At 38.3% G+C, this 12796-nt stretch overlaps 1 protein-coding gene across 1 annotated transcript; it reads left to right on the plus strand.

Annotated features, from left to right (window-relative positions):
• Window positions 1-4936: 4936 nt before the first annotated feature.
• RGS1 (regulator of G protein signaling 1) lies at window positions 4937-7853 on the plus strand (the record flags this gene model as incomplete). The annotated part of the gene is made up of 5 exons (XM_080624028.1): window positions 4937-5040; window positions 5403-5486; window positions 6120-6181; window positions 6781-6944; window positions 7668-7853. 5 exons carry the CDS (start codon window positions 4937-4939, stop codon window positions 7851-7853), a joined length of 600 nt encoding a protein of 199 aa, XP_080480154.1.
• Between the last annotated feature and the right edge of the window lie 4943 nt (window positions 7854-12796).

The raw sequence follows: 12796 nt of genomic DNA on the forward strand, positions 1-12796 counted from the left end.
GATGGATACCATCATTCCATTACAGACCAACTACATGATACTAGAGAAAATCTTAATTTTCCAAAATCCTATTCCTGCAGTTCAAAAGTGCCCCCTCCCCCCCATTTGTAAAACAAACACTGTTTCCTTTCACATAGAAACTAGTTTCTATTTCCTTTAAGTGCCTTTTTTGCTTGAGAGATTGATTATCAGTAATTCACCTCTTTAGGTCATGTAAAAGACAGAAGCATTTCAAAGAAATCACTTGATTTCATAGCTGAGTTAAAGCTCAGCTACATGACTGGCAAGTGAATATTGTGCAATGGGGAGCTTTACTTGACTGAGCACACAAGCACAGCCCTCAAGCCCAGCAGAGATTTGACCAGCTAAGTGTAGGATGAATAGCAAGAGTACAGTAAAGCTAACAATTGGCCAAACATGGAAAGCTACCACCTTGCCTAAGCCAAACTGTAACATTCAGAAACAAAACTGGATGGAAATGGAAAATAAATGAGGGTAAGGCCAGTCAAGAGTGACCAAAAAGAAACCTAAAAGCAGAAGTCAGAAGAAGCAGCTTGAAATCATTTACACCCGCAAGTGGGACTTGGAGAGTCCATGGGATCTTTTACCCTCTTAGCTTTAACTAAACCTGACCAGTGTTGTAATTTTGGAAATTCTCTCACATTTTGTATCTCTTGCAGTCTACAAAGAAGTTGCTGGAAAGAATGGAAAACAATACATGAAAACCAGGTTGACCACTAGCAAGTATTTGCAAGTTTCTTCTGTGCACTTTAAGAAGTTAGTTGAATTACTAATCATAAACCTACAAGAGATCTGGAAAACAGAAAAAAACAGCTGATTGTAGCCCGCTATGTTACTGTTGGTGCAAAAAAGGCTCCTCTGTCCCTTATTGGACAAAGTCAAATGAGGCAATGCCAGCTTTAGAACAAAAGCAGATTCTGTATCAAATGATGGGATTATTCCAATAAGCCCTAAACCTGTAAGTTTCAAAATACACATTTTGCAACTTCCTGTAATAATAATAGTAAGTGAAAAGGAGACTAATGAATAAAGTATTTCAAGCAGTTAGCCATCATGCTTTGCATGAAATAGAGCAAAGTATGACATAGGTAGTTTAAAAAGTATTACAAGAGGGTGGGAGATGAAAGAGACAGGTTTGCCACCATCCGCCTCATGATGAAACTGAAAAGAACAAACCCAGCAAATTAGGAGGACAGAAGTTACATGAAAAGCTTTCCACTGGGTCAGGACATAACTATTCTTCCATGTTAAATCCCACCAGAGCCTGAACTACACTTCTGTCTACAGGAAGCAAGGATAATGGGCCTATGGATGAACACACAGGATTTTGAAGTATTTTTAAGTAAAGTTCTATCAGGTTGGATGAGGCCTTGTGTGACACGGTTTAGTGTGGGGTGTCCCTGCCCATGGCAGGGGGGTTGGAACTAGATGATCTTAAGGTCCTTTCCAACCCTAACTATTCTATGATTCTATGATTCTAAGTTAATAATAAGTAGCACTTTTGACACTACAAATGTCAAGTCAGGGCATGCAGGACAATAGAATCATGCAAGCTGGAGGGGACCAATATCTGTGGGGTCTAGCCCAACTCCTGCTCAAAGCAGGATTCTCTACGATACCCATATTCATAGTTAGCATATATTTTTAATATAGGAAATTCCAGGTGTTTTCCTGTGGTCTACAGAAGCAGAACATAAGTAACAAACAAAAAAAAATTAAAGTCAGCCCTATTAATCTTATACTTTCTCCTCTCTAATTGTACAAATACCCAAATATTTCTCACATTCTTGAAATCAGATAAGTCATTTGGGCTCAACAAATGAAATCTTACAGATGAGTAGGCTTGCGTAGAAAGAGTGAATTAGAGTCAGTGAAATATTCCATCAAGAGAAACAGGATGCCTTGAAGATCAGTTACTCAGAGCAAGAAAGTAATTGTTCACAGTGGAAAAAGAAAATATGAATATTGTTTCTACTTTTGCCAATCTTACTTGGATCTTCACACAAGCTGACAAACAGACCTGGTTTAGAGTGAACCAGAGAGGCAGCACTGATTTTCTTTGCATAGGGATAAAGAGGTAGCTTTTTGCAGCATTAGTAGTCCAGAGACTTGGGCTTACTGATCTGGAAGACTGGAGAGGGCCCTCAGATGACAGCTTAGAGGATCAGAACATAATATTTGGAAAATAAGAACATTATAAATTCAAAATATGAGAACAGCAGAACATAAGAACGTCAACTAATGCAAGGTGGTCTGCTTAGTAATCACAACTCTTTCCTTCTTTATAGTACAGTACTTCACCTATTTCTCCTTCCCTTTTGACTGGCTTCAAGTCCAGTAGCACCAGTATCCTTAAAGCAAAGACCACTACCTACTTCAGAGCCCATTGGTGTAATATCTTCCAAGGGGCTAGATACAATCTTCCCACAAGTAGGCATTTTTTCTTTAATGTACTTTACTTCCCACCTATTCCAAACTTCCTCCAACCTGTAGTAAATGCAGCTTCAAATAAATAAATAAATAAATCTCCTGTATTTATTTGTGTTGGTGTGCAACATTATCAAGCAATACCATCTGCTATTGATCTCCCAACAATGTCAACAGTAGAATAGGCTGTACAAAAGCTGGAAAAAAATTCAAGCCTTACAGAAGTTTGTTGGCTATAAGACAAAGTAATTCATGCAATGTGCCCAAAAAAAGCTTGTGGCCTCTGCAGAAGCTTCATTTTGGAGTCCTTTAAGATAGCAATGCAAAAGCTCACAGTGAAATGAATTTATTCCACCCTACTAACTACACTGTTACCTAATACTAACATGGCTGATCTCCTCTACCGAATAAAGTACCCGGAAAACAATTCAAATACTGTGTGACAGCAGCATTACCTTGATCTAACTGACAAGAATACTATTCTTTATTTACTCAGGAGAATAGTTATTGCAAGAAAGTGAAATACAAAGATCATGCAGCAGCAGCAGGGGATAATGGTCTGAAGCAACACCTGTAACATGCATTGATACATTTGATAAATCCCAAAGGTAAAGATAATAACTTCATTTTCAATAGAGAACAAGCATTCCTTGTCTGGCAAATGAACTGTCAACAGTGCTGTGTTGATAATAGGCAGGAACAAGCAAACCATCCTATTCTTCAGGGGAGCAATTCTATCTAGTTTCTCTTAGACTCACAGAACCTAACTGGTGGCTTACTTATATCTACTTGTAATTATATGCTCGAGACATTGCCCCCCCCTTTAACCTGAGCTGACAATGTACAGAGAGATATGGTAGGGAATAGGGATTGTCCCCTTGTGTAACTTCTGTGTGTTGCCTTTTACCATTTTACTAAACCCTTCTGAGAAGCATTTGGATGCAGCATCTCTATAAACCTCCCAGTAATTCATGGAGTACAGCTACTAACCAAACACAATAAGACACTGAGGGAGCTGAATATCAAAACCCAGCATGCTAGGCATGAAAACAAATATGGTACTGATAACATCTCTTCCTTCCTTTTTAGCCTAGCTCAGGGGGATTGAGAGCAGTTAGTAAATACTTCTGCATTACAAAGGTCAGTGTTTACCTGATAAGCGTGGAGATACATGTTTCCTGCAGTACAAACTATACAGACACGTCTATGTCACTGCTAATATTCAGAGGACCAGAGGCCTCTTGTGGTTAAAACCACCCTGACGCAGATCGTCTGTCCTTGCATGCACATCTGTCTGCAGTCAGCTGTCAGTCTCCCCAGGTCCTTTGCATCACAGTCCACTATGAAACTGTAGACATGTGAGTAAGTTCTCAGTTACCATGATCATATGCAGCCCTGTACAAATCATTTGTGAGCCATTTATAAGTAATCAAAGATGTATACATTATTTAATAAAACAAAATCTTTGAAACTTCCTACAAAAAAAACCCCAAACAACAAACTGAAACCAACAAACAAGTAGAAATTGGGATGCACACAGACCAAATTAAGTACTTTAGCCTTTAAATCATCAACCCAGACAAAAAGAGGATAACATGTAATTCTTCATTTTGCTTTCTATTCATGGTTTCTTATTTGTGGTGGAACTCAAGTATGTAGAAAGACTGCACACCTTCCTCAAACACATTGTAATGTCCACAACGGCTTTACAAATAACTTTAATCCACCTTTACACATGCCAAATCGCTTAAAATTATGGAGGCATTCCTGAAATATGGCAGTGTGCTTCCTAATAATCTGACATGGAAAAATTAAATAAGATCTTGCTACTTCAAAACCCTTTCCTATGAAAATAAGTTTAAAGTGTTTTCACAAACACAACATATGTCTAAACAAATAAGATGGCTCCATCTAACAGCATTGTAGTTTGAAGAGCAGCTAGTGACTTGCAAATACCATGTTGCATGTGAAACCTAAATACTGACATTTTAAAGTATTTTCTTTCTAGTATTCCATTGAGCTCATCTACTCAGTTGTAAAATACATAATTTCAGAACATCCATTTAGCAGGTGAATTTTTTCATGCTAAAACTGCAGTATTTGCAGCCCATTTGATACAACCAAGAAGTGCTTCTGATTTGAAAGTACCAATCAGAAAGGAACAAGACTTCAAAGTTCTAAAGGGGATTTTTTTTTTTTTTTTTTTTTCTTGTAACGCAGACACAAAACAAACCCGAAGTAATTCGGCCTCTTCCGTTTTAACCTCAACCACAAGACACCGCTGTCTGCTTTCTTTCTCAAAAGACTCACGTCACTGTGCACTGCAAAAAAGGGAGCTTCCACAGTTTGTGATGAGCATACATGATAAACAGATCTGTTCACACCAACTAGCAGGCTGCCTGCGTCAATAAAAGGCAGTGGCAGAGTCGGTGAACTGACATTTGGTGCTTGGAGGATTATCATTGCAAGTCGCTTCACATTAAGTAAAATGCCAGGATTTTTTTTCCCCCACAACAACATGACTGAATTAAATGGAAAAGAAGACTGCAAGCTTGGAGAAGGCAAAACCCACAAAAAGAAGCAAAAGGCTTTGTAAGTATATACATTTTAGCATAAACTCAAATGTATGATAAGTGAAAATGATACTAGAATGTTGGATGTTAAGAATTAGCACCATGGTTTGGGCTAAATGACTGCAAAGCCTGCTCAAAGCCCAGGACTATAACACCATTAAAAATCGCTTGACCTGATGCATACCAGTGAGTTGAGTCCCTTGGGAGTAGATTTTGAGTACACTGGGAGCCTCATAATCTGTTAAAAAAAAATTGCTTCTTAGACTTCAGTCACAGGATGAAGCTCTCTGCCTCAGTTTCAAAGTTTAAAGAAATTTAATCAGAATTGAAGTGCAACTGCAATTTTCATGAATTACAAAAATATCTGTTCATTGGTTCCAGTGGTGCAGATCTCAAAAATTATTTGAAGTCCATGGTACCACATATCGAATCTGGGATCAAGACTTCTAGCTCCAGAAATGTCATGTAAGTACTGAGATACACTAAGTTATAACAATATATATATGGATTACTACGTACCTATTCTATTTCTAAACTACTTCTAGAACAACAAATATTAAAATAACGCTTAGAATTTCCAAAGTACAAAAAGAGGTGAACATTAGGAAGTAGAAACTATTAATGGAGTTAAGGATTTTTAGGTAGTGATGTGATATGTTTGCATCAAACAACGAGAGAGAAGCCACCTCAGTTACATCGCTTTTCTTCAGAGGGATATTGTGCTCATTCTCTAAAGATTTACAGAAAATGTTACTCCACACTTCAGCAAAGATCAGCGGTATTACCATTTTCATTTCAGGAATATGGAAACAGAAATATGAATATAAAATTTTTTGCCCATGGTTACGATAAAAGCTTATCTTTCTGGGAACAGAATTTAGAATAACATATAGTTTCTTGTTTTTCCATCTCTACTTATTTTTCTCAATGTGGGTTTGTCTCCAGGGTCTCAGATTATGAGAAAGCCATAAGTTTAATAAATACCTAGTACATGTTCCTAGAAGAGAATAATTAATTATAAAATATGTCTCCATTAAACATGCAAAAAACCCCACATGGTTTCTTGCCTAAAGTCTTTGATTTTTCTTGTCATCTTAGGCTTTCTGCAGAGGAAGTAATACAGTGGTCCCAATCTTTGGAAAAGCTCTTGGCCAGCCAAAGTAAGTCTATTACTTAAGTATGACATCACTGATATTCTGAAGACAAAATTCTATCTAATCCCACCCAATAAGCAAAGCTGTAGTATTCTGCAAACTCCACCAGAAAATGGCCAGTTGCATTTCAGTTATTTACAGCACCAGTGTAACATGCTACTGTTACAGCTTTGCTTTCAAGCTGTGGTTTTGGGGGGTTTCTTGTGGGGTGTGTGGGGTGTTTCCTTCCATTTCCTACTCCCAATATAGCAGATAAATCCCAAACAGCTCAGTTCAGTGCTTCTTGATCAGTCTTCTGTCCTCGCATAGCACATCAATTTAATTTGAAATTCTCTCTACACTTACACCCTAAGACAACCTACTGAGGGAGGACTAGAATCCATTGATGTATTTTAGTACCCAGGATGTAGATCTAAAAGCATTGGACATAATTAGGAAGACACCCATTACTTTAATATTAGATTATCTGTAATATGTTGAAGAAGTGAATAGTGTGTATTGGCAAGATTTTGTAACAGATTTGAATACAACTCCTGCTGTTTATTTTATCCTTCCTTCTCACAAATATGATATTATAAATGCTGATGTATTTGTGTTGGCTTTAGGTGGCCAGAGTGTCTTCCGGGAGTTTCTGAAGTCAGAGTTCAGTGAGGAAAACATTGAGTTCTGGTTGGCTTGTGAGGATTACAAGAAAACCAAATCTGGTCACTTACACGGCAAAGCAGAGAGGATTTATGAGGAGTTTGTTCAGTCAGATGCTATTAAACAGGTATGTACAAAGTTAATCTGTGTAGCGTTACAGCACCAAGGATTCTGGAAAATCAGAAGGTAGACGTGTAGCTTCACTGACATGCTTGTTCATTGAGTTACATAGGACTAATGTTTTTTATAAGCATATTTGCATCATTACTGTCTTGATCTGTAAGATTATCACATCTCACAAGTAGAGCCACAAGACACAGGCTGGTACTTGGGAGCATCATTAGCAGGAGCACCAGTGGCTCAGCATATTGTGCTGTCCTGAGTCAGCCCAGTTTGAATTACTGCTGGTCCTTGGAATCAGACACTTAGAGAGCGCTTTGCTAGTAGGAGAACCATGAAATTTTTCTTGTCTTTTAAAATATGCATACACTCTGGACAATCAGAAGTTACAGATGTTGATCATATTTCAAACTGGAGAATCTCATTCTACACAAGATTTCTCCCATTGTTGCAACTGGAGGTTTAATTGGATGTTGTTCCTCTACTTACCACTGTGTTGAGTTGTATTATGTATGATCTTGACTCCATGAGAAACTGCATTTTTATAGCTAGTAGCAATTTTTTTGTGCATAACTGGGATATAAGCATTACAATTCCCTCATTTTGCAGTTCTGGTATTGAACTATCACGCTGAGTTGTAAGGCTGTGAATTTGTTTATTGACAAAAAGTGACAGATACAGAAGGAGTTCATTTCTTAAATGTCAATTTCATTTCTTTTTCATTTTCCAGATCAATATTGACTATCAGATGAGAGAAGCAACTGCCAAAAGGGCTCAAGACCCAACTCGTACAAGTTTTGATGAAGCCCAGAAAATGGTGTACATCCTCATGGAAAGGGATTCATATCCCAGATTTTTGAAATCCAAAGCATATCTGAACCTTTTGAACCAGCTGCAAACCAGCACTTCAAGTTGAAGTGTTTGAGGCAATGGAGAGTCAAGGAGACTGTGTCAAATATCCTGTGGAAAGATACTTCAGGGTGGTTGGATCTCAGCAAGGAGAACCTCTGCCAAGGGAGGAAGGGTACAAGTGAGATGCAAACAGCTCCATAGCCAAGAAAGCACAGAATAAAAGCTGGCAAGACTGTTACAAGAGCAAGAGTAGCACAGGGAAAAAATCCTCTCCTTCTATATGCCATGAAGTCTAAACAGGATATGGATACTATTTACTGTTTGAACTACACTGTGAACTTTCAACCAAATCCTAGCTCCCAAAGAACTGCTGATTATTAGGAAGCATAAGACTAGCAAACTGAGTGTTGGGAAAGAAAAGGAACAAGGATCACTGAAAATTTTGTGATAACAAGAAAATGCTCAGACAAGACTGATTAAAAGCTTTTTCTTTTTCTAATCTGTGAGGTATTAATAAGTGAGTGCATCTCCATGATGCTATTATGCTATGTAATTATAAATAGACTTGTATTAAAATTGATATATGTTAAATTATATAAGACTTATATAAGCTGTACTTTTACTAAAGTTTGTATTCAACAGACAGGTATGTAGCATTTTTTCTGTTTAATTTATTACAAAATAATAAGCAGCTCTTCAATCATATCTACTTAAAAATAAAGTTTTATAACCATCTTACATCTTATTGTAAGTGATCTTTCCATTGTAATTACTGAAATATTAAAATACATGGTTCCCTTTTGTCCTGCTATGCCACTATTTCCAACCATCTTATTCAAGTATTAATTTTCTCTGCATCACCCTTTCTCATTTTTGTTTTGCCCATTTAACACAACCATAACACTAGTTTTCTGGAATAGGTGATCATGACCTACATATACACTGTCAGGACCCCCAAAAAGAAAACAACCAAACAAACAGAGAAGCAGGTCTAAATTTCCTTCTGTTTTTTTCATATTCCTTCAGCTACCAGCAGCTAAGTCAAATTTCAGATAAAGAAAACATTTCATCATTGATCCTTCAATTCAACCCTCTTCAATACTGATGCTGTGTTGATCTTAGCAGATCACCCATGCTTGCTTATATAAAAGAGGCAGCAACTGGTGAGACTCACTAGCAGTCACATTCCATGTGATATTAGTACTACTCAAACTAATCTCGACAAGATCCAGACTCTAATTTACAATAGCAATATGATTATCAAATGTCATTTAATTTCATTGCAAATGTTATATTAAATTTACTCTAAAATATGCAATGTTCTATGAGTAGCCTATATCAGAGTGGGTAATGATAAGAACTAAAGAAGAAGAAGAAAAAGTTGTGATTGTACTTGAACTATGTAACGGCAACACAGATACTACCAAATGTGACGTATATAAGACCTTGTGACTTCAAGAGTTCATAATGAAAATAAATCGTTGCGTGCCCTGGTCTTAATGAGTTACCATCATGAGACACAGCTATCACACGGGTGGCAATACAAGGTTTTATCTCACCCTTGCAGATTTTCCACTTTCCAAAATAACACGAGCTTGGTCAGGCAGACTCTATTATTCCATACCAAATGCTGAAGCTGTAAACCCACAGACGTTACCTCATGGGGAAAGCAGACCATGTTTATACTGCCACCCTCTGGGGACCTTGGGACATCCAAGAGAGGACAAAATCTTCAGCCTTACAGGCAAAACTCTTCTAGAAGAAGCATTAAGTGGCACTTGCTCCCAACTTGCACCATCACCTACTGTTGTAGCTGGAAAAATCACATCTTCCTACTTTCAAGGCCAGTAAATGCAGAACAAAATACGGTCTTGAAGTATTATTTTCCTTTTGATAAATATGCATACCTGAGCGAGTCCGATTGCAAAACCTGATGGTCCTGAAACAGTGTAAACCAGTGAGAACATTATCTCCAGTTGGCTTTCTCTTACATTAATTAGTTTTCCAGGATGAGTAGAAGTAAAACCAATTCCTGTGAAGCAGGAACAACTATGCCTCCTACACAAGGGGAATCCTCATGTTTGTTCTGACACAGCTAACATGGGCCAAAGGTCACTGTTCCCATAGCTTCAACCTCACCAAAGACAAGAGAGCTATGAAATATCTACCCCCTGAATAGACACAGCCTTCAAGTAACATTAATGCACTAAATTAGTATAGGCCTAGTCTTCATCTACTCTCCCACAGTTTCACAATTTGCCATATTTAGTCATACACCTGTACAAAATTTCTGACTAAAATCATATTTCATAGTATGGCAGTTAGGGTTTTTTTATTATTTATGGCTTGCTGGTGCCTGAGCTGTTCATCAGAAGCAATTTAACCTCCTGTTGGGAAGACTGCTGGGTAGGGCACTGAGTGGATACACATTTCCAACTTAACATAGGTCTTGGAGATGGGTAAAGTGAAAAGAAGGCAGACTCTGGAGTCATGCCATGGGTTTGAGTACTGCAGAAGTCACTGTTCATCACCACTGCGCCCAGTGACCTTGCACTGAGCAGAGCATATCTTTTCACTGAGTGCAACCACCAGAGCTGCTCAAGTATTCACAGACGCTGCCTGGCACCATGCACCATGATCTCCTGCAAAGAGTCACTGGGTCCAACTGAACAGGAAAGGGTGAGGAAGTGACACATGATATAACATACTGGTTAGAGCCCTCTAAAAGAAACTAACACAGCTTTCAGGGAGCACACCTTTGTATTATGGAGTTAGAATTGACCAGGAAGGAAGAAGGGACTTTTCACTCTCTTCCACAAGCTCTCCACTGGTTCATGATTTGGTACAGTGTGAGGACAGAAAGGTTATTTTTCCCTAAAAGTAAACTATTCTGCTCCTTACAACCCAACCTTAGTACATTTCTGTCACCTTGTCTGCAATAGGAATCTGAAAACAATCAGGAAGGTCAATCACTCAGGTTATTAATTCCAGAGATATTCCAGCCCACTCCACTGTCCATGGCAACATGACCATGTTTCACCAAGCAAAAAACATGCAGCACAAATTCAGAGCTGTCCCTGGGATGACATTGTAAGCCTAGTATTATATATCTGTTGCTATAGCAGGGCTATACAACACTGGTTGCTTAAACAAGGTCCAAGAGATCTGGAAGCATTTTGTAGTAATTTCTAGTGTCATCCATATTAATCTACTTTATAGAACAAAGAAGCTATAAGTAATAATTCAATGGTACAACCAAAAGAACTTTTACTGTACTTTAAGGCACTTAACAATATTTACATGCTTTAAAATAGTCCAGAGACAGGTATTTTTATCATTTCTTCAAAATCTCATTTTCAAAATGCAGTGTACAATGCTTATTTTGCAGTGAATTCTTTTTGGGAAATGTGGTCTAAGTAGAGGTTCTTTGGACTCAAAAAAACAGCAGAGTATACAGATCAAAGAGATTAAGGACTCAGTATTCTCTGTGAGCCCTGGTTCACTTACAATGCCCATGCACCATATCAACTTATCTGTGATTTCCTATTCATCTTCTCCTCCTACCCATGCACATAAATAGCCTCAGTATTGCAACCTGGTTTCACAGCTGTGGGTTGTACCCTGCCCAGTATGGCAGACTCTTCCAAAACAGAACATGTTACACGTTGAATACGGAAAGCATGCCTCCTTGGAAACTTCCCACACTCAAAGAAGAGACTTGTGAATACAAGCTCTATTTACTATCTTGTAAATAAATTAGTAGGCAACTGGGAGAAACTGTCCTTTTTCAACATATGGTAGACTGAGTTAATTATCAGTTAGCTGATAAGACTTTCCAGAACAATCTGGCTCTGACTGTGATCCAGAACTTATTAAAATATTAAATATGTATGTCATACACCTTATTTGATTTTTTTTTTTTTTAAACAAAATTGAAGTTTCCCTTTTTGGAAAAAAAAATACCATACAGGATGGAAATTTGCTGTTCCATTCACAGTCTCTAAGAAAAACTGCTGCATCAGATTGGCCATCAGCTACAGATCAGTATAGGAAAACAGGATGCAGCACATGGAGAAGCATGAAGCATAGAATCATAGAATAGTTAGGATTGGAAAGGATCTTAAGATCATCTAGTTCCAACCCCCTGCCATGGGCAGGGACACCCCACACTAAACCAAGTCACCCAAGGCCTCATCCAACCTGGCCTTGAACACCATCAAGGATGGAGCAGTCACAACCTCCCTGGGCAACCCATTCCAGTGCCTCACCACCCTCTCAGTAAAGAATTTCTTCCTTATATCCAATCTAAACTTCCCCTGTTTAAGTTTGAACCCGTTACCCCTTGTCCTGTCACTACAGTCCCTGATGAATAGTCCCTCCCCAGCATCCTTCTCTTCTCCAGGATGAACAGCCCCAACTTTCTCAGCCTGTCTTCATACGGGAGGTGCTCCAGTCCCCTAATATTTGACAGTAGTGACCCAGGCTTCCTTTATGTGTTCTACCTTACCCCTGAAGGGCATACTTTCACTTTTTGTCAGTGTTTCAGTGTAAAAATCAATCATTCTACCATCTTAATGTGTGCTTTTGAAGTGAATTACTTCTCCCTGCTGCAGAGAGAAGTTTTCCTTATAGGAAGGCTCAAGAGTACAGCAGACCCTGAATATGAATTTAGAAGACTAACCTTGTCAATTTAGAAAACCTTCTTAAATGTATTCCCTGAAACAAGCATTTTTAATATTATCCCAAATGTCACTAAAATTATGGTATAACATATTGTCATTCTCTCCCATACCTTGAAAAAATGTGTTAGCAGAGACATCCCATCAATATGCACAGTGAAGGAAGAAGGAAATTAAAGCTCAGATGGTGATGAATAGTACAAATTCATCACCTTAGGCCCCTAAGTGCCACCCGTCCCTGCCCACATTCTGACCTAACAGTCTTTCCGGATGTCATTTCCTTTATGATTGTGAAATGATTCTGAAAAACAAAAACAGATGACAATAG

The sequence above is a fragment of the Psittacula echo genome (genome assembly GCF_963264785.1).
Source record: "Psittacula echo genome assembly, chromosome: 7".
Classification (NCBI taxonomy): domain Eukaryota; kingdom Metazoa; phylum Chordata; class Aves; order Psittaciformes; family Psittacidae; genus Psittacula; species Psittacula echo.